The sequence below is a fragment of the Humulus lupulus genome, chromosome 4 (assembly GCF_963169125.1).
Source record: "Humulus lupulus chromosome 4, drHumLupu1.1, whole genome shotgun sequence".
Taxonomy (NCBI): Eukaryota; Viridiplantae; Streptophyta; class Magnoliopsida; order Rosales; family Cannabaceae; genus Humulus; species Humulus lupulus.
The window spans coordinates 228,706,533-228,728,026 of record NC_084796.1 but is presented as its reverse complement, the minus strand read 5'-3'; the positions used below and the strand labels follow the sequence as shown (position 1 = coordinate 228,728,026).

The 21,494-nt window shown below is 48.9% G+C and overlaps 1 protein-coding gene across 1 annotated transcript; it reads right to left on the bottom strand.

Moving 5' to 3' along the window:
* Nucleotides 1-4,545: 4,545 nt before the first annotated feature.
* Nucleotides 4,546-20,234, bottom strand: LOC133832967 (uncharacterized). The gene is made up of 7 exons (XM_062263236.1): nt 19,990-20,234; nt 6,091-6,552; nt 5,837-5,924; nt 5,649-5,740; nt 5,431-5,557; nt 4,779-4,922; nt 4,546-4,686 (listed from the first exon to the last, which is right to left on the bottom strand). The coding sequence occupies exons 1-7, from the start codon at nt 20,232-20,234 to the stop codon at nt 4,546-4,548; spliced, it is 1,299 nt and encodes a 432-aa protein (XP_062119220.1).
* Between the last annotated feature and the right edge of the window lie 1,260 nt (nt 20,235-21,494).

The window sequence follows — 21,494 nt, the reverse complement described above, 5'->3', positions numbered from 1 at the left end:
ATTGAAAAAAACACATACCCTAGACATTTTTGCTTAATGGGGTGTCGGTTTTTCTTCTCCGGTGAGGCTTGGTTTTTCTTCGTCTCCGGTGGGGGTTGGGGCTTGGTTTTTCTTCGTCTTCGGTGGGGGTTTTTCCGACAGTCGGGTGAGGGAGAGAGAAGCGTCGGGTGAGGGTGGATGAGGGAGAGAGAGGCGTCGGGTGAGAGTAGTTATGTTGCTCGATGGTTTTGTGGGAGTGAAGAATTTTGGGAGGGAACGGGAAATGGGCAGGGGAAAAGCCGAAAGGTACGGTTTTTATTTAAGTTTTTTTTTATCACTATCGTGTACCATCGTACTATCGGGCAAGCATCGGGCCCTTATCGGGTACCATCGTGTGCAATCGTACTAATATGTACGCATTAACTTTATAACAACTATCGGGCATATATCGGACTACTATCGATCCTTTATCGTACTTCAAAAGGGTGTGTAGATTGAAAATAATTATCGGGCAACCATCGGGTAGCCATCGAACCTTAATGACCATCGGGTAAACAAACATATTGGGCAAGCATCGGGTGGCCATCGGACCTCATCCCTAACCTTGAAACTCAACAACTATCGTTCTTGAATCGGGTCTCTATCGGACACTATCGGGCATTTAGAAAAAACTCAAGGAACCCAAAAAAACGCAGATTTTCACAGACCACGATTTTCACCCAAAAAACAGCAAAAAATACCAACAAACTACAGATCCAACATCTAAACAGCATTCTAAATCATAAAAATAACCAACAACAACAAGAATCAAAGAAAATCACTTACCCATGTGTATCTTTCTTGCAAGATTTTAGAGAGGAAAGGTATGGGATTTTGTTATGAGAGGGGTATTTTTGGTATTAAATGAAAGATGAGCATTTGTATCATATGGTGGTTAACTTTGGTTAAAATTTTAATTATTAAGCTAATGTAAGCATGATTTATCAAATTTCCCATTTAAAATTGGATTAACCACGTTTGACCACATACCATATATACTATTTTTTTATTTTTACGGTAAATTTTTTTTTCTCATTTTTATATATATATATAATTTTTATTTTTACGTAAAATTTTATTATTATCTTTCATTTATACGGTTTTCTCATTAAACCATTTTTTCCTTATGCTTTTTCTTTTGTTACCCAATCAGTTTTCTCATGCAACTTCCATTTTGTTTTTCATTTTCTTCTTTGATTGTTCTTCTTTTCCTCTGACAGTTCTATGTCTCTCGACATTTTGATAATCTTCACAATCACAATCCCAATCACCAGCTGTTTCTTTAGTTCTTCAAGTTCCTAGCACTTCTCGTGAGGGCGAGACTCAATCTTCAGCTACGACTTCATTCCTCGTGAGTGTTTATTGTATTGGATTTTATAAACAATTTCTTTGTATACCTGCATATAGTAATGATTTGGGTTCTCTGTTTCATATGATTTGTGGTTTTGTTTTTATGAAAATCAATGTTATAGTTTATTTAGTTTATGGTCCACTACATGTTTTATGAAATGTCTCAATGAATATTACCTTAACCGATAAAAGTCATTTTCTTTTAGTTATGATTCTAATGAGTGATGGATTGTGTTTTCTTGTTCGAACTTGTTGGGAAATACTTGACATTAGTTTTATAGGCAATATGTTCATTATATTGATATGAATTTTAGCATCACTATTGTTTTTTTTTTTAATTGAAACAAGAGTTCTCTTTTTAATAAAGAGTTAAAAATAAAAATTTATCTTCATAAGACTAATTATTGTCTTGTTCACTCCTATCCTTTTTAAAAAATATTAATATGATTAATCAACTATTGGCAGGTAGGTTATACTTAATTAAGTATGGTTGTGAATAAGATTTGAAAAAACTGATAACATCTATTTATGGCTCAATTTATTGTATTATAAATTGATATATAAATGAGCTTAAAAGTTAGAAATTGCTAATTAAAGACGCTGAGCATAGAATTTATACACTGATTACTTTCACATACCTAAGGAAATACGAAATTATTTATGATTATAGCATTCCTTTATACACACAAAAACACATGTTCAGAAACTCGTTAAACTCTTCAGTGATTTCAATACTCTGACCTTCAACAAACTCGTAAGAATAATAACTAATGGTGACCTATATAATATATGTGTAATTGCATCATTTGCCCCAATCACGTATGAAACTCTCTAGTACATTGTTGGTTACATTCTCTGGTCACATATCAAACTCACTATTTTCCCCAAAAAAAGTCAACTATGGTCAGGCAAGTTATTAGCTAGGCTTTATCCTTTTAAGCTCATGAATTGTGTTAAATACTCAATAATAACTCTCTTTTCTGGCTCCATCAAAGATGTCTTTATGTTCCTCTACTTTGAGTTTTTGCTTCTTTGTTTGCTTGTTGTTTTATTTCTGTTTGTTTAGTGTATTAGGCTTTGTTTTGGTTTTGTTTATGTTTTATCTTAGTTGGTTAAGTGTTCTAAGTTTGTTTTGAGATTTTTTTTTGTAATGTTGAATAATGGTGTGGTGTTCTATCATCGTTGTCTTCAAAAGCATTTTGCTTTTGATATTATTGGTTCAATTTTGTTCCTCGTTTTAGATTGTTCAAGGTTACAGAACTTTTGATGGTGTCATTGATTCAGTAAAGAGTATCATCACCTGATTGCAATATTTTTAATAGGGGTTCATTGTATTATATATTTGTTTGGGATGTATATATTAATACAAATATTGTAAGTTGGATTAAGTTGCAAAACACTTTATTTATTATTTATATATATACATTTATAAATTTAAAGTTTATTCTTATGAGGTTGATTAAGGTTGCAGTTGCATTTTTTTAGTTGCACATAGCTCAAATATGTTTTTTTGTTCTCGTGACTTTTTTTTGGCAGGAGTACATACTGGGCTTATAAATCATGGTCCATACTAGATTTTTCTCTTCCTCTGGTTCTCATGCTTCTTCAAAAAACAGCCCTCAAAATATAAAAAAATAATAATAAGAAGAGGTCATTGAGTGGTGAGGCTAAAGGTAAAAAGACTATTAAACAAAAAAAAGGCAAAATTGGCAAATGTTGATCATATAATTCCATCGCCACAGGTATATTTTCAATTTCATTATTCATCCATTTTATATTATATTTTTATTGAGTTTTGTTTAAATAATGTGTTATTTAGTTTGCAACAAATTGATATTAGTGCTTTATGTTTCTTTTTGTTTTATTGTTGTGTGTTTAAAGTTGCAACAGGTTGTGGCTGGATATGAAAGTGAGTCTGAGTATTCACGTTAGTATGTTGCACCTCGCAAGGCTCATGCACAGAGGAAAAAGGAAACAAGAAAGGATAAAGGAAAATATGTTTCTTAGTTTTGATTATGATGTAGACATTTATTAGTTTTTTTAGGTTTTTTTAGAAGGATCATGTTTATAGTATCTAAAGTAACTTTAAATTTCTTATTTGCGAATTGATCAAATATCTTAAGCAAGTTAGAGATTCAAATATTATTCTTTTCTGTGTATCTGTACTTTTGAATCACTTTAATCTCTCACTGCAACCCATTGCAACCCACTGTAACCCACTGCAACTCCTAATGTGAGTTATTCATATGAATTACGAATGCAACCACATGCAACCTAAACCAACATAAGGCTAGTCCAAGTGCAACCCACTGCAACTCCTAATGTGAGTTATCCATATGAATTACGAATGCAACTGAAAGCAACACATGGTTAGTCCAAGTGCAACCCATTGCAACTCCTATTGTGAGTTATCCATATGAATTGTGAATGCAACCACATGCAACCTAAAGAAATGCATGGCTAGTCCAAGTGCAACCCACTGCAACTCCTAATGTGAGTTATCCTTATGAATTACAAATGCAACCACATGCTACCGAGAGCAACACATGGCTAGTCCAAGTACAACCCACTGCAACTCCTAATATGAGTTATCCATATGAATTACGAATGCAACCACATGCAACCTAAAGCAACACATGGCTAGTCCAAGCGCAACCCATTGCAACTCCTAATGCGAGTTATCCAAATGAATTACGAATGCAACCACATGCAACCGAGAGCAACACATGGCTAGTCCAAGTACAACCCACTGCAATCCACTGCAACTCCTAATATGAGTTATCCATATGAATTACGAATGCAACCACATGCAACCTAAAGCAATGCATGGCTAGTCCAAGTGCAACCCACTGCAACTCCTAATGTGAGTTATCCTTATGAATTACTAATGCAACCACATGCAACCGAGAGCAACACATGGCTAGTCCAATTGCAACCCACTGCAACTCCCAATATGAGTTATCCATATGAATTACAAATGCAACCACATGCAACCTAAAGCAACACATGGCTAGTCCAAGTGCAACCCACTGCAACTCTTAATGTGAGTTATCTATATGAATTACGAATGCAACCACATGCAACCTAAAGCAACACATAGAAAGCCTGAGTTACCTCTATGCAACCGAATGCAACTAAATGCAATTCTTAATGCAACCTAAAGTAACTCACATGCAATTACAAATGGAATCTTACATACAAGCCCAATGCAACCATCTGCAACCTTATATACACGCTCATTGAAACTAATGCAAGTGTAACATACCCCAATGCAACCCAATGCATATTCAAATGTAACTCCATGCAATATTGTACTTGCTGCAACAAAAGTTGCACATGTTTCAAAACTGGTTGAAACATACATTGATGAGGTTTCATACATTGTTCTAATTTTGCATCTTAAATGCAACCTCAAATGCAAGCCTATTTGAACCTAATGCAAAAAATTTCGCTATCTTAAATGCAAACCCACTGCAACCTATTTCAACCTCAATTACAAAGTCATTGCAACTCCCTTCAACATCAAACACATACCCAATATAACAAAATGCAACCTAATGCAACCCAATGCAACCATCAACAACCTCATATGCAAAGTAATAAAGCAACTTTAAATTTTTTATTTGCAAATTAATCAAATATCTTAAGCAACTCAGTAAAACATAAAGAAAGTGATCCAAAACAATTGTCTAGATCTACGAAATCAACAATGCATATTGATTTGTACCATCTTAGTTTTGTACCAAAACAATTTCTTTGTTTTTTTTTTTAAAAATAAAGCAATAATGAATGAATATGTATCAATCTTCGATTTTTTATTCTAGGATGCAGTTAGTATCTAATTCCTTATTGGATGGTTTCTGCAAGTCTTTCTATTATGTCCATATTGACCACAACTTCCGCATTTGTTTTGTTTTTTTGGTTTTTTGTTTTTCTCCCATGCAGCTCTGCATCTTCTTTTCTTCAGTCTGCCTACCCTTATTCTTCCTTCTGGAGGGTGTACTTTTACAGCTTTATATGTTCAGGTATTTCCCGATTGTCTTCATTGCCAATTGGGTATACAATTTCTTGATAGGTTGCAACCATGGATTCCTTGCTATAATATGGAGAATAGTATTGATATGGGTCATGATTCATTTCTTTAAGAATAGCAATTGCATGGGCACAAGGAAGTTGATCCATCTGAAACCTGTTAAATCAATTATGTATTTCATTAAATGAATTTCACTATGCAACCATATTAAAATCTTTAAGTAACCAATTGAGTTATGTATCTAAACCTGTTGCATGCGCAAGTTCTTGAGTTGAGATCAACTATTGATTTATTGACATCATCACGAACTTCGTACAAAATATGATTTGTTGGGTGCACCTAATTTTTTCCCAATGTAACATTGTTATGGTTGTATGTGTAGTCAAATAAGAACTATATAAATAAAAAAAATTTATTTGAAATTTAAAATAATACCGTCAACTTCAATAAGTAGATGTAGTTGTCATTCAAGATCCCTTCATGCTTCTCAGTCAACTTGGTGGAGGTTGCATTTGCTATCTTCCTGTTAGTTCAACTTCATTGTTGAACCGAACCTCGTAAACACTCTAGCATTGTACAAATTGGTAGCTCTAGAATTCAAGGATTCTGCATTGTTTGAGTATCTATTGTGTGGTGAGTGAACTCTTGCCTATCTGTCGTAGCCAATATTTTGTAGGTAAGGTTGTAGCCTGTTGTCAATCCTATCAAGTTCTCTCATGTGGTACTCAAACTTTTTGACAGTGTATGCATTTCCAGCTGCGAAAAATGTATCCTTGAACTTTTTTGAGTTCTTCTTGAACTTGCTTTTCATGTTTTTTAGCAGATGGAAGGTGCAAGCCCCGTGTGGTACTTCTGGGTACACTGTGTTGGTTGTTTTTATGATGCTTTCATGTCGATCAGATACGATGCTCATGCATTCTCTTACAGCATAAGCTTTCTTGAAATTCTCAAAGAACCACTCCCAAGAATCATCATTCTCTGAATCAACTACACAAAATGCTAGGGGGAAGATTCTACCTTCTGCATCTTGAGTGGCTGCAACCAATAATGTCCATCCATATACTGATTTTAAAAAATTCCCATCAACTATTACAACAGGTACGCAATAGTTCCAGCCTTTAATTGAAACTGTTAACCGAGATTTTCGGCAACTATATTAATGAATACTATTTGCTAGTGATAATAATGAAAATGGGAAATCGACACGAGGTTTTTACGTGGTTGGGGCGTTAACTAGCCTTAGTCCACGAGTCCATATATTAGAGCAAGAAGAAGCTTTTACAATGGAGTTTTCTAACTATACCTTGACATAGTCTCTCCCCTTTTTTTTTATGTTGTCCTCATCTTATATTTATAAGCTGAGGAGGTAATCGGGTCTGGGCCGCATCCGACCCAGGCCCATCAGAGGAAAGTGTAGAGGGGCCCTTTCTAGTGAAGGCCCAATACAAAAAGATATACAATGCACATAATACAAACCAGCTAAGGCCCAATTAGTTGACCTGAGACACAAGCCTTCGCCCGACAAAACGACGCTTGGGCTCTGATCACTTCGAGTCTCGAGGCTGATTTAGGAGACAAGACCGGTTAGGGTACTTGGCTGCGCAGTCCTGACACTTCAGTGGACAATCCCAATGATGCCTTTTCTGCAGGCGAAAAGTGGGGGGACAATTCCCACGCAAACTGAGGTGGTCTCAGGATCCTGGGCGCCCGGCCCTTCAACTGGGGAGGAGGCGATCCAGGTCCGTTTACCTTCGACCTGCTACATTTACCTCGGGCCCAGATCATTCCAGGCTCCGGGACGGGGACGTGTAAGCCGCGACGCTCCGGGCGCCCCGGACATCCTCGGGACATTCTAAGCTGAAGATGAACCCGGAGGGACATCCCGGACCCTTCCAAACGGGCCCAATCTGGAGTTCCTGGGCCAGGCCCGAATGCCGAGTCGGTCCACTGACCGCGGGCCAGGGCGAAGGCCCAAAGCCCCTCCAAGAAATGGGGATAACATTTACCCCCCAAGCCTTCACCCGGGCTATCCGGGAGTAGGGTTGTACCACCCTCGCGACGCTCGCCAAGTCGTCTCCCCAGTTCCTGTCCGGGCTAGGAAGCTTGGCCGAACGGCCGTGGCCGTGGCAGTGGCAGGTGGCTTCGCCCGGGTCGTTTGCCGTGATCCGGGAACGTTTACCTTTGGCCCGCTTTGGGAAAAATCGACCCACGTGTCGCCATGTGATTGTTGCAAGGGCCTCGAAGGGTCGCCTAGGCCTCCCAAAGGCCGCTAGGCCTAGACTAGGGCGTCAGCGCACGTCACGAGGCGTCACATCCGCACGGGGGGAGTCATCATTAATGTCCCTGGAACGAGGTGGATCGTAGGATGGGGCGTCCTTTGGCATCCGCTACTCCTGGACCGTCGGATTAGAGGTGCTGAGGATCCAGACCAGAAAAGGCTCATAAATGTCCTCTGCGCGATCCTCGGTCGTCGGATGAAGAGGCATCTGACCGTTGGATCGGGGGCCAGGATTTGGGGGTTGATATAAAGACTCTGAGAACAAACATTCGGCACTTTTCCATTTTCGAACCAGCTTGAGAAAAAGAAAAACCAGAACGCTCGCTAGAGCTTTGCATGTCTGACCTCGCTGACAAAATACTTCGCCGTTTGCTAGTTCTGCGCCACCGCCTGTTTCCCAGGGCCTCAACCTTCGTTCTGCGACCTGACGGCGCTTCTCTGATTTGCCCCACCGACGAACTGCTGCACCGGCTGCGCCACTTCAAGAACGAGGTCCTGCCGTCCTTACGATCGGACAACCACCAGCCTCAACCGTCGACACCACACAGTAAGCATTTTTTAATTCTATTGCCAACTTTGTGAATTTAGGCTCTCTAGACGCATGTACCTAGGCTCTGTGCTTTAGAATTTCCTAGGAAGGCTATCTGGTTCGGGGTGCACCGTTCTCGGATGCCTCCCGGACGAGGGGTGGACCTTAGTAGCCTTCTCTCCCGATCAGGGTCCCGGGGCTTTTTGGCGTCCCGGGCCTGGTCCGACGGGACTCCAAGCAGTCCTTAGGAGACTCCCTGTACCTTGACCGACTTCTTTGGGTTTAGGTACTGACTACTTGGTTTTTCTTTCTCTGTTCCCAGATCGTCAATCATGGCCACGGGTGTTACACTCCATTCCGAAGAAGAGGTCAATAGGGCCCCTGTGGTCGCTCCCGGATCCAAGACGCCCACAAGCAACAGGTGGGAAATGGACGAGACGACCAACTTGTTCTGGAACTACCGGATGATGCTACTCCTGGAGACGAGGTTGGGCATCGAATTGACTCCGGGCCTCTTCCACAATCGCATGGCTAGGCTAGAGGAACGGGCGCATACGTCCGTGGATGGATTCGGGGCTTGGAGCGCCGGACACATTAGCGCGGGAGCTACGCTCCCGCTTCATGCCTACTTCGTGCGGTTCCTGACATACATGGGGATCGCACCCTTCCAGCTGCTGCCGCAAGCGTACCGTCTGCTTGCTGGGTGAAAGGTGTTTTGTGTCGCGAAAGAGATCGCGGAGCCCACTCCGGCGGAAGTCTTATACTTCTACAAGTTGGTGCCGCAAGTCAGTGTTAAAAACATGAGCTTGGACGGCTTTTACAGGCTTCAGCCGCGGAGTGCCTATCCTGCTCCTACCAGCACCTGGAAGCACCCTCCGGATGTCAGGCATTACTGGTTCATGACATCCGGGTTCCTTATTGACGAGAACCCCACGCTGCTGCTAGACTTCCAGCGAGTGGGTAAGTATTCTCCCGGACCCCCTCTTTTATTCATCTTTTGCTTCCATCTCTTATCGTATCTTCCGGGTCGCATGTCCCTTCATTCCAACCCCCCTTACCAAGTTTCTCCTGGAAAGGAGGAGTATCTATGCCAAGCTGACCGCGGAGGAGCTGGACGTTGGGGGCTATGTCAATGATAAAAACCTCCGGCTGGTAGGGTTGCTGGCGGCCACTTAGACCATCGTCGTCCCGAGTTTCCGGGGCATCCCGTGCGAGAAGGATAACGAGGTCTGGGAGCAGTTGGCCCTCGACCACATCGCCGAGGTGGTGAGAGCGGCGCGGGCCACGGCGGCCCAGCGTAAGAAGAATCAGCTTCCGGTGGAAGAGGCCAACTCGGAAGAGCTGGAGGAGCTTTTCGAAGACGCCCTACCAAACGTCGGGACTCCCGGGGCTAGTGTATCGGGGCGAGGTAACTCCCCTTTAATCTTAACTTATGCTCCCTAAGTCGGGGACTTAGCTAGGGATAGGCTAGAGCCGCAGGACCCCGCGTTTGGGGCTGATGGGGAGATGAGGCCTTCATCTCCCGTCCCTATGGGATCAGGGACGCTAATGTTCCTGTCCGGGTTCCTCCAGTATGGGGGGTTTCTAACCCCGGATGTTGTAGGAGACCGGATACACTCATTCGCTTTAAGGGAATTGAGTCTTGCCCGGGGCTTAGATGAGGGTTCGTCCCGGGCTATTCTTTTTTACTGCTGTGTTTTCCCGTCTGGCTTATCCTACTAACCTCGTTTTCCTGTATTTTTGCAGAGGATTCCGACATGTCTGATCCGGCCAGCGAGATGAAGAGGCTCATCAAGGAAAGGTCGACCTTGAAGTTGGCCAGGAGGTCAAATGTCGCAGCCGGCACGGAGCTCCCCCCCACTAGTGAAAAATCCGGGACAACGCCCGGCCCAAGCGAGGCACTGGCCGTGGTTCCATTCCGGGCCGTGGAACCGACCGCAGACGGCCCCTCGGACCAGCCTCCAGTAATTGATTTGGAAATGGGTGAAGCCGCAAGCCGGAGCTCAGGGAAGAGAGGCCCGGGAGACGATGCCCGGGAGGGCAAACTCGGGAAGAGGCCTCGGACGACGTTGTCAGAGACAGTCGAGGAGTCACATGGGGAGAGCAGGCTAACCGCGAAGGAGATCCCTGCTCCGCCTGCTCTTCCCCTCCGCCCAACCCTTCTCGAGGAGGGGGAGTCCGCTCTGCGGGACGAGTAGTCTCGGCTGGTCAACCGGACCTGGGAGACTGGCCGAAGCTGGAGAGACGATGCTTACAAGGCCCTGACGATCCGTCGTCAGGTCGAGTTTTCGGATCGTCCTGCCGAGTTCAGCGATCCTCAGCCGATCGTGGATCGGCTAGCTGCCGAGATGGGCTTCCGCCCCAAGCTTGGCCAGGACATTGCCCCCATGGCTGCTGGCCTGCTTGATCAGGTCGGGAGCACTATGTCCAACCTCCAGCTGAAGAGGTACGCCACGATAGCCAATCCAGACGTGCTGTTTATCTCTCAGGCTCTCCGCCACCAGGCTACCGCGGTAATTTTCATCTCATGTTCCTTGGTCACTTGTTGGCGGTGATTTCTTTTTCTAACTTTTGTTTGCTCCAGGTTGACTTGCTATCTCAAAGGAGTGCCGACTTGGTGGCCGAGCTTGCCCTTAAGATGGAGATGGCCAAGCTGGAAATAGAGGCGGCCGTGAACCAGAGGGAGGCCGTCAAGGAGACTCTGAACAGGGAGACAACCCACCTCCAAGAAGAGTTGGCCCGCGCGAAGGCGGAGCGCGAGGAAATTAGCCGCGCCAAGACCGGGTTGGAAGAGGAGTTGTCGCGGACAAAAAAAGTTGCTGACGAAAGGGCGACTCTCTTGGAGAAGGCCGCGGCACAGTCCGTCCTGGACAAGGAGGAGATCCGGATCCTGAAAGCCCAAGTCCTTGAGCTGGGCGACTCCTTTCTTCAGGAGAAGGTGGCGCACGAAACCACCCGTCAGGAGAAGGAGGAGGCCGACAACTTAGTGGATGTCACCTTTGACGAGGCCATTTATATGGCCTGGTGCAAGGACAAGAACATGAACCTCCTCGTCTTCCCTGATCCCGACGCGAAGCGTGCCGAGTATGAGGCCAAGGAGAGGGAAGATGTGGATCTCCGGGCGGACGCGCTGTAGGCCCTTGTCCCGGCCTCGTTCTTTTGTTAACGTTCTTAGCTTGTAATTAAATTTTAAGACACTGTTTCTTCCTTTGGCTTTTAAGAGATCTTTCCTTTCACCGTTCAGTAAGAAGTTGTCGCGACTAACTGATTGCAGGGGGTTTTGTCCTGGTTCCGACGGCCAGGACTGGACCCAACGATTAGTCTCGGCACTGCTCGGGGCCCTTGTGACTTTGTTTAACCCGGAGCACGTTTTTCCTTAAATTTTAGGTCCTTGCATTTCCCTAGGGTCGACCGGATGCTTTTGTACTCCGAAGATCGACCTGTCCGGGTCGGACGTAGTTCGTCCGGGGTGGGACCGGCCTTGAGCTCGGTCGTTTTAATTGTGTACCCCCGGCCGTTGCTCGTCCGGGGTGGGACCGGTCTTGGGCTCGGTCCTTTTATTTTTATAATCCCGGACATCGTTCGTCCGGGGTGGGACCGGCCTTTGGCTCGGTCCTCTTATTCATACCCCCGGACGTCGTTCGTCCGGCGTGGGGCCGGTCTTGGGCTCGGTTCCCTTTTTCATACCCCCGGACGTCGTTCGTCCGGGGTGGGACCGACCTTGGGCTCGGTCCTCTTATTCATACCCCCGGACGTCGTTTGTCCGGGGTGGGACCGGCCTTGGGCTCGGTTCCCTTTTTCATACCCCCAGACGTCGTTCGTCCAGGGTGGGACCGGCCTTGGGCTCGGTCCTCTTATTTTTACTCCCGGACATCGTTCGTCCGGGATAGGACCGGCCTTGAGCTAGGTCCTCTTATTCATACCCCCGGACATCGTTCGTCCGAGGTGGGACCGGCCTTGAGCTCGGTTCCCTTTTATTCATGCCCCCGGACGTCGTTCGTCCGGGGTGGGACCGACCTTGAGCTCGGTTCCCTTTATTCATACCCCCGGACGTCGTTCGTCCGGGGTGGGACCGGCCTTGGGCTCGGTCCTCTTATTTTTACTCCCGGACATCGTTCGTCCGGGGTGGGACCGGCCTTGAGCTCGGTCCTCTTATTCATACCCTCGGACGTCGTTCGTCCGGGGTGGGACCGACCTTGAGCTCGGTTCCCTTTTATTCATGCCCCCGGACGTGGTTCGTCCGTGGTGGGACCGGCCTTGGGCTCGGTCCTCTTATTCATACCCTTGGACGTCGTTCGTCCGGGGTGGGACCGGCCTTGAGCTCGGTCCTCTTACTCATACCCCCGGACGTCGTTCGTCCGGGGTGGGACCGACCTTGAGCTCGGTTCCCTTTTTCATACCCCCAGACTTCGTTCGTCCGGGGTGGGACCGGCCTTGGGCTTGGTCCTCTTATTTTTACTCCCGGACATCGTTCGTCCGGGGTGGGACCGGCCTTGAGCTCGGTTCCCTTTTTGTTATATTTGAGCCTGGGATGACACCCCCCATAAGTGAGCGGAGATTGGTCTGGGGTCACTTGAGAAAGAAATTCGAAAAGGATTCGCCCTGAGGCACACATTTTCATGGAAATAACAGCCCTCTTTGACGTTTTGCACACGTCATTTTCATTGTTCAAAAAGGGAATTAGCCCTGAGGCGTACATGTTACAGCGTAAACATTAAACTGGGACGAGCCCTCGGGCTACTGGTAGTATTTGCGGAGATGCTCCGCATTCCAGGCTCGCGGAACCTCGGAACCATCGAGCCGCTTCAAGCGGTACGTTCCGGGGCAGACCTCGTGCTGGATCTCATACAACCCTTCCCAATTAGGGCCCAGAACCCCTACTCCCGGATCCTGAGTGGCGAGGAAGACCCTCCGCAGGACTAGATCGCCGGTTTCGAACTTGCGCCTCTTGACTTTGGAGTTGAAATGCCGCGCGATCTTGCCCTGGTACATCTTCAACTGCACTTGCGATTCCTCCCGGATCTCCTCGATAAGATCCAGCGATTCCTGGAGCAAGGTGTGGTTCTGGGCAGGATCGTACGTGTTGCGTTGATGGGACGGGACGGTCGTTTCAATTGGGATGACGGCTTCGCATCCATAAACCATTGAGTAGGGGGTGTGCCCGGTTGACGTCCTTTCGGTCGTCCGGTAGGCCCACAATACGCGTGGGAGTTCCTCAGGCCATTTGCTCTTACAGGCCTGAAGCTTTTTCTTCAGCGTCCCTTTTAGGATTTTGTTCACGGCTTTGGCCTGCCCGTTCGCTTGCGGTCTGGCGACTGCCGAGAAACTCTTCACTATACCGTGTCTTTCGCAAAATTCCGCGAAGTGGAAACTGTCAAATTGCTTCCCGTTGTCGGACACGATTTTGTGGGGGAGGCCATATCGACACACTATGTTGTTGACGACGAAATCTAGGGCCTTCTTGGACGTGATCGTGTTCATGGGCTCTGCCTCGACCCATTTCGTGAAATAGTCTACCGCCACAATGGCATATTTTACCCCTCCCTTTCCGGTCAGGAGGGATCCCACAAGGTCGATCCCCCATACTGAAAATGGCCAGGGATTATTCATCAAGGTTATCTCTGTCGTGGGGGCCCGAGGGATATTCGCGTACCTCTGGCACTGCTCGCACTTACGGACGTAGTCTATGCAGTCTTTCTTCATGGTGGGCCAGAAGTATCCTCGGCGCAGAATCTTCTTGGACAAACTGGGCCCGACCGTGTGATCTCCGCAAAAGCCTTCGTGGACCTCATACATAATGGCTCCTAGTTCGGTCCCGGACATGCACCTGAGGTAAGGCATAGACAGTCCCCGACGATAGAGTTTCCCGTCCATCATGACGTACCGGTGGGCTTCGTATAAGAGTTTCCTGGCCGCGGCTCGATCGTTCGGAACTTCCCCGGTGGACAGGTATCGGATCAGCGGCCCATCCAGGAAGTGGAAGGGTCGACCGTATTGACGGTGGGAGCCCTGATGCTTGGGACAGGGAGATGGTTGATGGGAACCAGTCCGGCCAGTTCGGCCTCTGCGTCGGTTGCCAGCTTCGCTAGCGTATCCGCGAACACGTTCTTCTCCCGGGGAATCTGGCAGATGGTATGCGCCGCGAATGTTTGGAGCATCTCCCTCGCTCGAGATACGTATGCCGCCATCCGTTCTCCCTTGGTTTAATATTCCCCCGAAATCTGTCTGACTACTAGCTGAGAATCACTGTAAATTTCGAGGTTTGCGGCCCCTACTTCCCGGGCCAAACGCAGGCCGGCTAGGACACCTTCGTGCTTCGCCTCATTGTTCAAGGCCTTGAACTGGAAATGGAGGGAATTTTGTAGCTGGTGCCCCTGTGGTGACACCAAGATGATCCCGGCACTGGCCCCGTTCTCGTTCGAGGCTCCGTCCACGAAGATTTTCCAAACGGGCGCCGCGGAAGATGCGGGGATACTCTCTTCTGGGGGGATCCCAGAACATTCGACGATAAAATCGGCCAGGGCCTGTCCCTTTATGGACACTCGGGGCACGTAGGATATATCAAATTGGCTCAACTCCATTGCCCATTTCAGGAGTCTTCCCGACGACTCAGGTTTCTGCAACACCTGCTGCAGGGGATGGTTGGTTAAGACTTTTGTGGCGTGAGCCTGGAAATAGGGTCAAAGTTTCCGGGATGCCATCAATAGGCAGAAAGTCAGCTTTTCGATCAGCGGGTACCTAGATTCGGCGTCTAGTAACCGCTTGCTCACGTAGTATACCGGGAGTTGTGTCCTTTCTTCTTCTCGTACCAGTGCAGCGCTGATGGCATGCTCGGTCACGGCCAGGTATAGGTACAAAGGTTCTCCTTCGACTGGCTTCGCCAGGATGGGGGCCTTGGCCAAGTGTTCTTTCAGCTTTCGGAAGGCTTCTTCGCACTCGGGTGACCACTAGAACCGCTGGCTTCCCCGAAGGATGTTGAAAAAGGGGACGCACTTGTCCGTGGCCTTGGAAACGAAACGGCTCAGGGCGGCCACTCGCCCCGTCAGGCTTTGAACATCCTTCTACTTCTGGGGAGAGGCCATGTCGATCAGTGCCTTGATCTTCTCTGGGTTGGCTTCGATTCCTCGGAAGCTCACTATGAAGCCCAGGAATTTCCCGGAAGCTACGCCGAAGGTGCACTTTTTAGGGTTCAGCTTCATCCCGTACTTCCGGATAACCGCGAAAGCCTCCACCAAATCCTCCGAATGGTCCCCCGACGTCTTAGACTTGATCAGCATATCGTCAATGTACACTTCCATGTTTCGCCCCAGCTGGGCCTGAAACATTCGATTGACGAGCCTCTGGTAAGTTGCTCCGGCATTTTTGAGTCCGAAAGGCATGACTATGTAACAATAGATGCCCTTGTCGGTTTGGAAACTGGTGTGCTCCTGATCTGCCACGTGCATGGAGATCTAGTTGTAGCCCGAGTAGGCGTCCATGAAACTTAAGATCTCGTAAGCGGACGTGGCGTCCACCATTTGGTCTATTCGGGGGAGCGGGAAACAGTCCTTCGGGCACGCTTTGTTGAGGTCCGTGAAGTCGATGCAAGTTCTCCAGGTCCCGTTGGGCTTCGGCACCAAGACCGGGTTGGCCAGCCATACGGGGTATACCGCTTCGCGGATGAAATTGATGGAAGATAACTTCTCCACCTCCAGCTTGAGGGCCTCGGCCCTTTCCATCCCCAAAGGTCTGCGTTTCTGGTGGACCGGGGTCGCGTTTAGGTCAATACTTAACGCGTGGCAGATGATATTGCGGTCGATCCCGGTCATAGCGGAGTGGGACCACGCCAGAAGATCCTGGTTTTCCTGGTCTCGGGCGATAATGGCGGCCCGGACATCCGCCGGTAGGCTCTTTCCCACTTGGATGACCCTGGTCGCGTCGGTTTCGCTGATGTGTACCTCTTCTACTTCGTCCATTGGCTCCAGGACACGCTCGTCTCCTATTCGCGGGTCCAGATCGCCCTCATCCTGGACCACTCGCTCGACCGGGCGGAGGGCAGGCTCGACGGGCTCCTCCCGGACCATACAAACGGGACGGGCAGAGACGTGGTAACACTTCCGAGCGCTTTTTTGGTCTCCGCGGGCAGTCCCTATTCCTCCGTTGCTGCACGGGAACTTCATGCATAGATGGCGGATGGAGGTTATGGCCCCGAACTTGACTAGGGCGGGCCGGCCAAAGATGACGTTATAAGCGGTTGGGCAATCCACCACAACAAAGGTGCAGAACTTGAACGAGTGCTGCTACTCATCCTCCAGCGTCACCGGCAGCTGGACCTTTCCCATGGGGAGGAGCGCGTCTCCGTTGAAGCCGTAGATTTGGGTCGAGTAGGACGCCAAATCGGCCTCCGTCAGGCCAATGGCGGCAAATGCTGGTTTGAACAGCAAGTTGACGGAGCTTCCGTCATCCACCAACACGCGGGATACCAGCTTGTTGACAATTTGGGCATCTACGACCAACGGGTCGTGGTGCGGGAAATGGACGTTGCGGGCGTCGTCCTCTGTGAACGTGATGGGGAGGTTCATCAGTTTAGGGCGTTGAGCCGGGACTTGGTCAAGGGTGCAAACCTCTTGGTCGCGACGTGCCCGTCCACTCGAGGGGGCGCCGCTCTGGAAGGATAGGGCAGGCCAGGGCCGGGGGCCTGCGCGGCGACAATCCCCTGAGGGGCCTGCGCCGGGGGTCCTGGTGCATACCCTCCCTAGGGCGGGTACGCATGAGTCGTCACCGGCACCAGGGACTGTCCGGGGATAGCTGACACGCCCGGGACGCCCCCGGACATTCTTACCCACTGATGGAGGTGTCCCAGCTTGATGAGGTTCTCAATCTCATCTTTGAGCTGTCGACACTCGTCGGTGGTGTGGCCCACATCTTTGTGATAGGCACACCGTTTGCTGGTGTCTCTGGGATTCCTTCCCCCCTTAAACATGGGGCTAGGCTTCCGGTAGTGGACTGCTCTTTCTGTGGCCAAGTAGATGTTTTCCCGGGTGTCCACCAAGTTGGTGTATTCTGAATATTGGGGCTCGTATCCCCGCTTCCCTTTCTTGGCCAGCTCCGACCGGTTCTGGCCTTTGCCGGACCGCTTCCCCCGGGAGGGAGTCACACTTGCCTCGGTTATTCCGGTCTGCGATTGCTGGGCTACAATGGGGGCCGCACCGTGCCTCGCCGGCGCAACGCCATAACCAGAAAAGTGCGTCGATGGGGCCGGGGCATATCCCGAACCAGCAGGGCCGTATATCGTAGGCGTGTAACTGATACCGGGCGCGAAGGCCGCCCCCGGGACTATGGGGGGGGGGGTCGCGTAGGACTGCGCAGGGAACTGCCCCGCACCACCCGGAATCGTCTGAGGGATGGGGTGAGGAGCCGGCGGCCACCCGAAGGCCTGGATTTGAGCCTCCTTCCAGTTGATGAATCCTTGGGCTCTTCTGATGAATTCTTCCAGCGTGGTGGCTTTACTGCGCTGCATGTCGTCCCAGAGTGGGGACCCGGCCCGGATCCCAGACTGCAGTGCCACCAGGCGCTGTCCGTCATCGACCTTGGTCTTGGAGGCTTCTTCAGTGAAGCGCTGGATATAGGCTCTCAACGTCTCCGCGGGTAGTTGCTTAATATTGGCGAGGGCGCTGATTTGCATGTCCATCCTTATGGCGGCCACAAATTGCTTCCGGAACGCCGACTGTAGCCCAGACCATGTTTGGATGGACCCCGGTTTAAGCCTTTTCCACCATTCTTCGGCGGGACCGCCCAGCGTGATGGAGAAGCAGAGGCATTTGCCGTCGTCGCTAACGTGGGCCACGGTCATGAGTCGGTTGTACCGGGACAGATGATCCCTAGGATCTGTGCTTCCAGTGTACGCGGTGAGGCTTGGCATCTTGAACCCCTTGGGCAGTACGGCGTCCAGGATGTGCCTCGCGCACGGCTCTTTATCCTCTTCGTCAGAGTCAGTATCCGCGCCTTCCTGCTTGCAGACCAAGCGGTCAGTGACCTTTTTTAATGCGGCCATTTGCTCCATGAGCCTCTTGGCCGTGTTATCATCCAGGGGGCTTCTCTCGTTCCTCTTGTTATTGATGTCGTTCCTGAGGTCGCCGTCTCGAGGAAGGACTTTTTCCTTGCGGGCCCGCTCTTTCCGGGCATTCAGTCCGTCACGTAGATCTACCCGGGAAGTGTCGTCTCCTGAGCTGAGAGCGTGGCGATCCTCGTGGCGAGATCGGTCCCGGCGGTTCTTGTTGACCGAGGCACTTGGGTGCAAAGAACTTTCCCGCCCGTTCGCCCCTGGGGAGTGCCGGGGCTGATCGTTCCGCGGCCGTTCTCCCTGCGGATCGATTGGGCGGCCTCGTCCTGGGACAGGGCGCACCTTCTCTTTCCTAGGTAACGGCCGGGAACGTGCCCCGGCTTTATCGACGGGGGTGGTCTTTTTCCGGGTCGTCCGTCGCCCCTTGTCCGGGACTTTCGGAGCCGTATCAGGAAAAGGCTCTGGGGGACGAATCGGGCTGGCACCCCTGGGGCCCCCAGCTTGCGCTTGGGGAGCGGGTTGTTGTGTCTCTGGTTGCGGGCCAGCTGTTGGGTTGGCTGCCGGACCCTGCGCGGCCATCAGTGCTTGCAGGGCTCGCAGGGACTCTTGCACCCGGCGGTGCGCCTCTGCCTGCTCAGCCATCCTGGCTTCCTGATCCAGGATCTGCTGCCTCAGTCTAGTCACCTCCGAGTCTTGCTGATCGTCGCGAGGGACCCCGGGGTCCGCGGCTTCATCGTGATACTCCCCCTCGTTCTCCTCCTCGTAGTACTCTTCTTTGTTTTCTACTTCGTACTCTGCCTCGCCCTCGTAGTCTTGCGACTCATCTTGGTGAGATGTCTGAGGGGGCACGTCTTCAGGCAGGTCTTGAGGAATGTGCTGAGAAGGCAGCGGGTATCCGTTACCTTGCTCTGGGTTGGTAGGGTCGAAGGTGGTGTGACGCGTGTTCACCATCGCAGAAAAAGGCCTGACGTTGGCGCTAGCTTCCTTCTGCTCTCATTGAAAGCACCAAACTGGACAGAGTCTCTCCCCTTTTTTTATGTTGTCCTCAGCTTATATTTATAAGCTGAGGGGGTCATCGGGTCTGGGCCGCATCCGACCCAGGCCCATCAGAGGAAAGTGTAGAGGGGCCCTTTCTAGTGAAGGCCCAATACAAAAAGATATACAATGCACATAATACAAACCAGCTAAGGCCCAATTAGTTGACCTGAGACACAAGCCTTCGCCTGACAAAACGGCGCTTGGGCTCTGATCACTTCGAGTCTCGAGGCTGATTCAGGAGACAAGACCGGTCAGGGTACTTGGCTGCACAATCCTGACACTTCAGTGGACAATCCCAATGCTGCCTTTTCTGCAGGCGAAAAGTGGGGGGACAATGCCCACGCGAACTGAGGCGGTCTCAGGATCCTGGGCGCCCGGCCCTTCAACTGGGGAGGAGGCGATCCAGGTCCGTTTACCTTCGGCCTGCTACATTTACCTCGGGCCCGGATCATTCCAGGCTCCGGGACGGGGACGTGTAAGTCGCAACGCTCCGGGCGCCCCGGACATCCTCGGGACATTCTAAGCTGAAGATGAACCCGAAGGGACATCCCGGACCCTTCCAAACGGGCCCAATCTGGAGTTCCTGGGCCAGGCCCGAATGCCGAGTCGGTCCACTGACCGCGGGCCAGGGCGAAGGCCCAAAGCCCCTCCAGGAAATGGGGATAACAGAAGCATTCAATGCTACAAAAGCATATAAAAACTTGCCATCTTCATCTGCTTTTAGTTCAATATATGATCCTACATTTGTGTGATGCAGCATATACAAATAAATAGGCAATTCTACATAAGATTCAGCTGCTTTTCCTCTCACTTTTTCAATAGCTTTTTCTCTAGACATCCAAGCTTTGCTGTATTTGACTTGCACTTCATGATCATGTTTCAAGTCCCTAACAATATCTGCAGTTGTGTACTTTGTTTTGATGTCTGTGAACTTGTGCTTGGTCATATCTGCAATGATTGTCGAGGTTGCCTGACGTTGGTTTTTTAATCTTATTTCCAATGCACATGTGTGAATGTGGCTGAACTTTCTAATTATAAATTGATTTGTGTTTCCATTCCTTGAAGCTCGTAACATCCACTTGCAATTTTTGTCAAGGCAAGAAACAACATACTCCTTTTTGCAAGACTTTTGCACACAATATTGGAAATGATTGCTGATTGCAAAGTGGCTCAATACTGTTTTCAAAGTCTCTTTGTCTTTGTAGATTTGAGACAGAAATCTCTTGGTGGTGCTTGTTGTTGATTACCAAATCTTTATCAATGTCAATCACTTCTTCTTCATCATTTCTTTTGTCTAGCATTTCTATAATTTGGTTGGAGACCGAGTTTTCATAATCAATAAAGCCTACAACTTCTTTGGCACCATAATCAAGAACTGGTTCATCATCTGAATTTGATGCCTCTCCTTTTCCTTGTGCAACTTCATCATACAGTTGATTATGTGTTGTTGTACTCCTATTTGAGAATAATGATTGCCTAATTGAATTGATCTATTTCCTTTTTCTTCAAGTCCATGTAGAACCTCAAGTGCGAATCATCAACAATTTTGAAAGTAGGGTGTAACGCCCTACCTCCTTAGAGTCGTTACTAAGTGTGTTTAAAATCGTGCTTTCAACTCGCTAATCGAGGTTTTAACTCAAAACGTGTCATTAAGCCCTAATTACAAGGAAAACATTGGAGAAAGTAGTTTTTCACATTTAATTATAAAAATTTACATTTGGGATCCCAAAACATAGTTTAGAAAATATTTACAACACAAAACCGGTCAGAGTCGACTAGGCAACAAAATCTAAGTTCATTTACAAGCATCTCCCAAAATCCCCTAGCTGTGACAGCCAGGCTGGCCGGACATGTAAACGCCGCCTCATGCCAGCTGTGCTCATGGTTGGTTGATCTTCTCCTTACCCTTACCTGCACCACAGAGCATCTGTGAGCCGAAGCCCAGCAAGAAAACCCATAACAGATAACATATGCAACACATGAATCAAACATATAAGCAGGCCACCAATGGCTAAACACGTACGGCCTAGCCGTCCCAGGCGTTTACCAAACCCTGGGTTCGCGGACCATGCCGTTAGGATATCCCAGGTATCCTGTTAGGGACTCGCCCTGGCAACTTGCACCCCACGTGCTCAACGCCGTTACCGGCCTCAAGCCGTTCTCGGCCTTGCGCTCATCGCGCTTGATGCCATTCCCGGTCTACATC

Coding starts and splice junctions, on each gene's coding strand:
- LOC133832967 (XM_062263236.1), bottom strand. CDS start 20,234: ATGACCAAGCACAAGTTCACAGACATCAAAACAAAGTACACAACTGCA. Junction 5,558..5,648: donor AGAACTTGCGCATGCAACAG/GTTTAGATACAT, acceptor TTGATTTAACAG/GTTTCAGATGGATCAACTTC. Junction 4,923..5,430: donor TTGCAACCTATCAAGAAATT/GTATACCCAATT, acceptor GGGTTGCATTAG/GTTGCATTTTGTTATATTGG.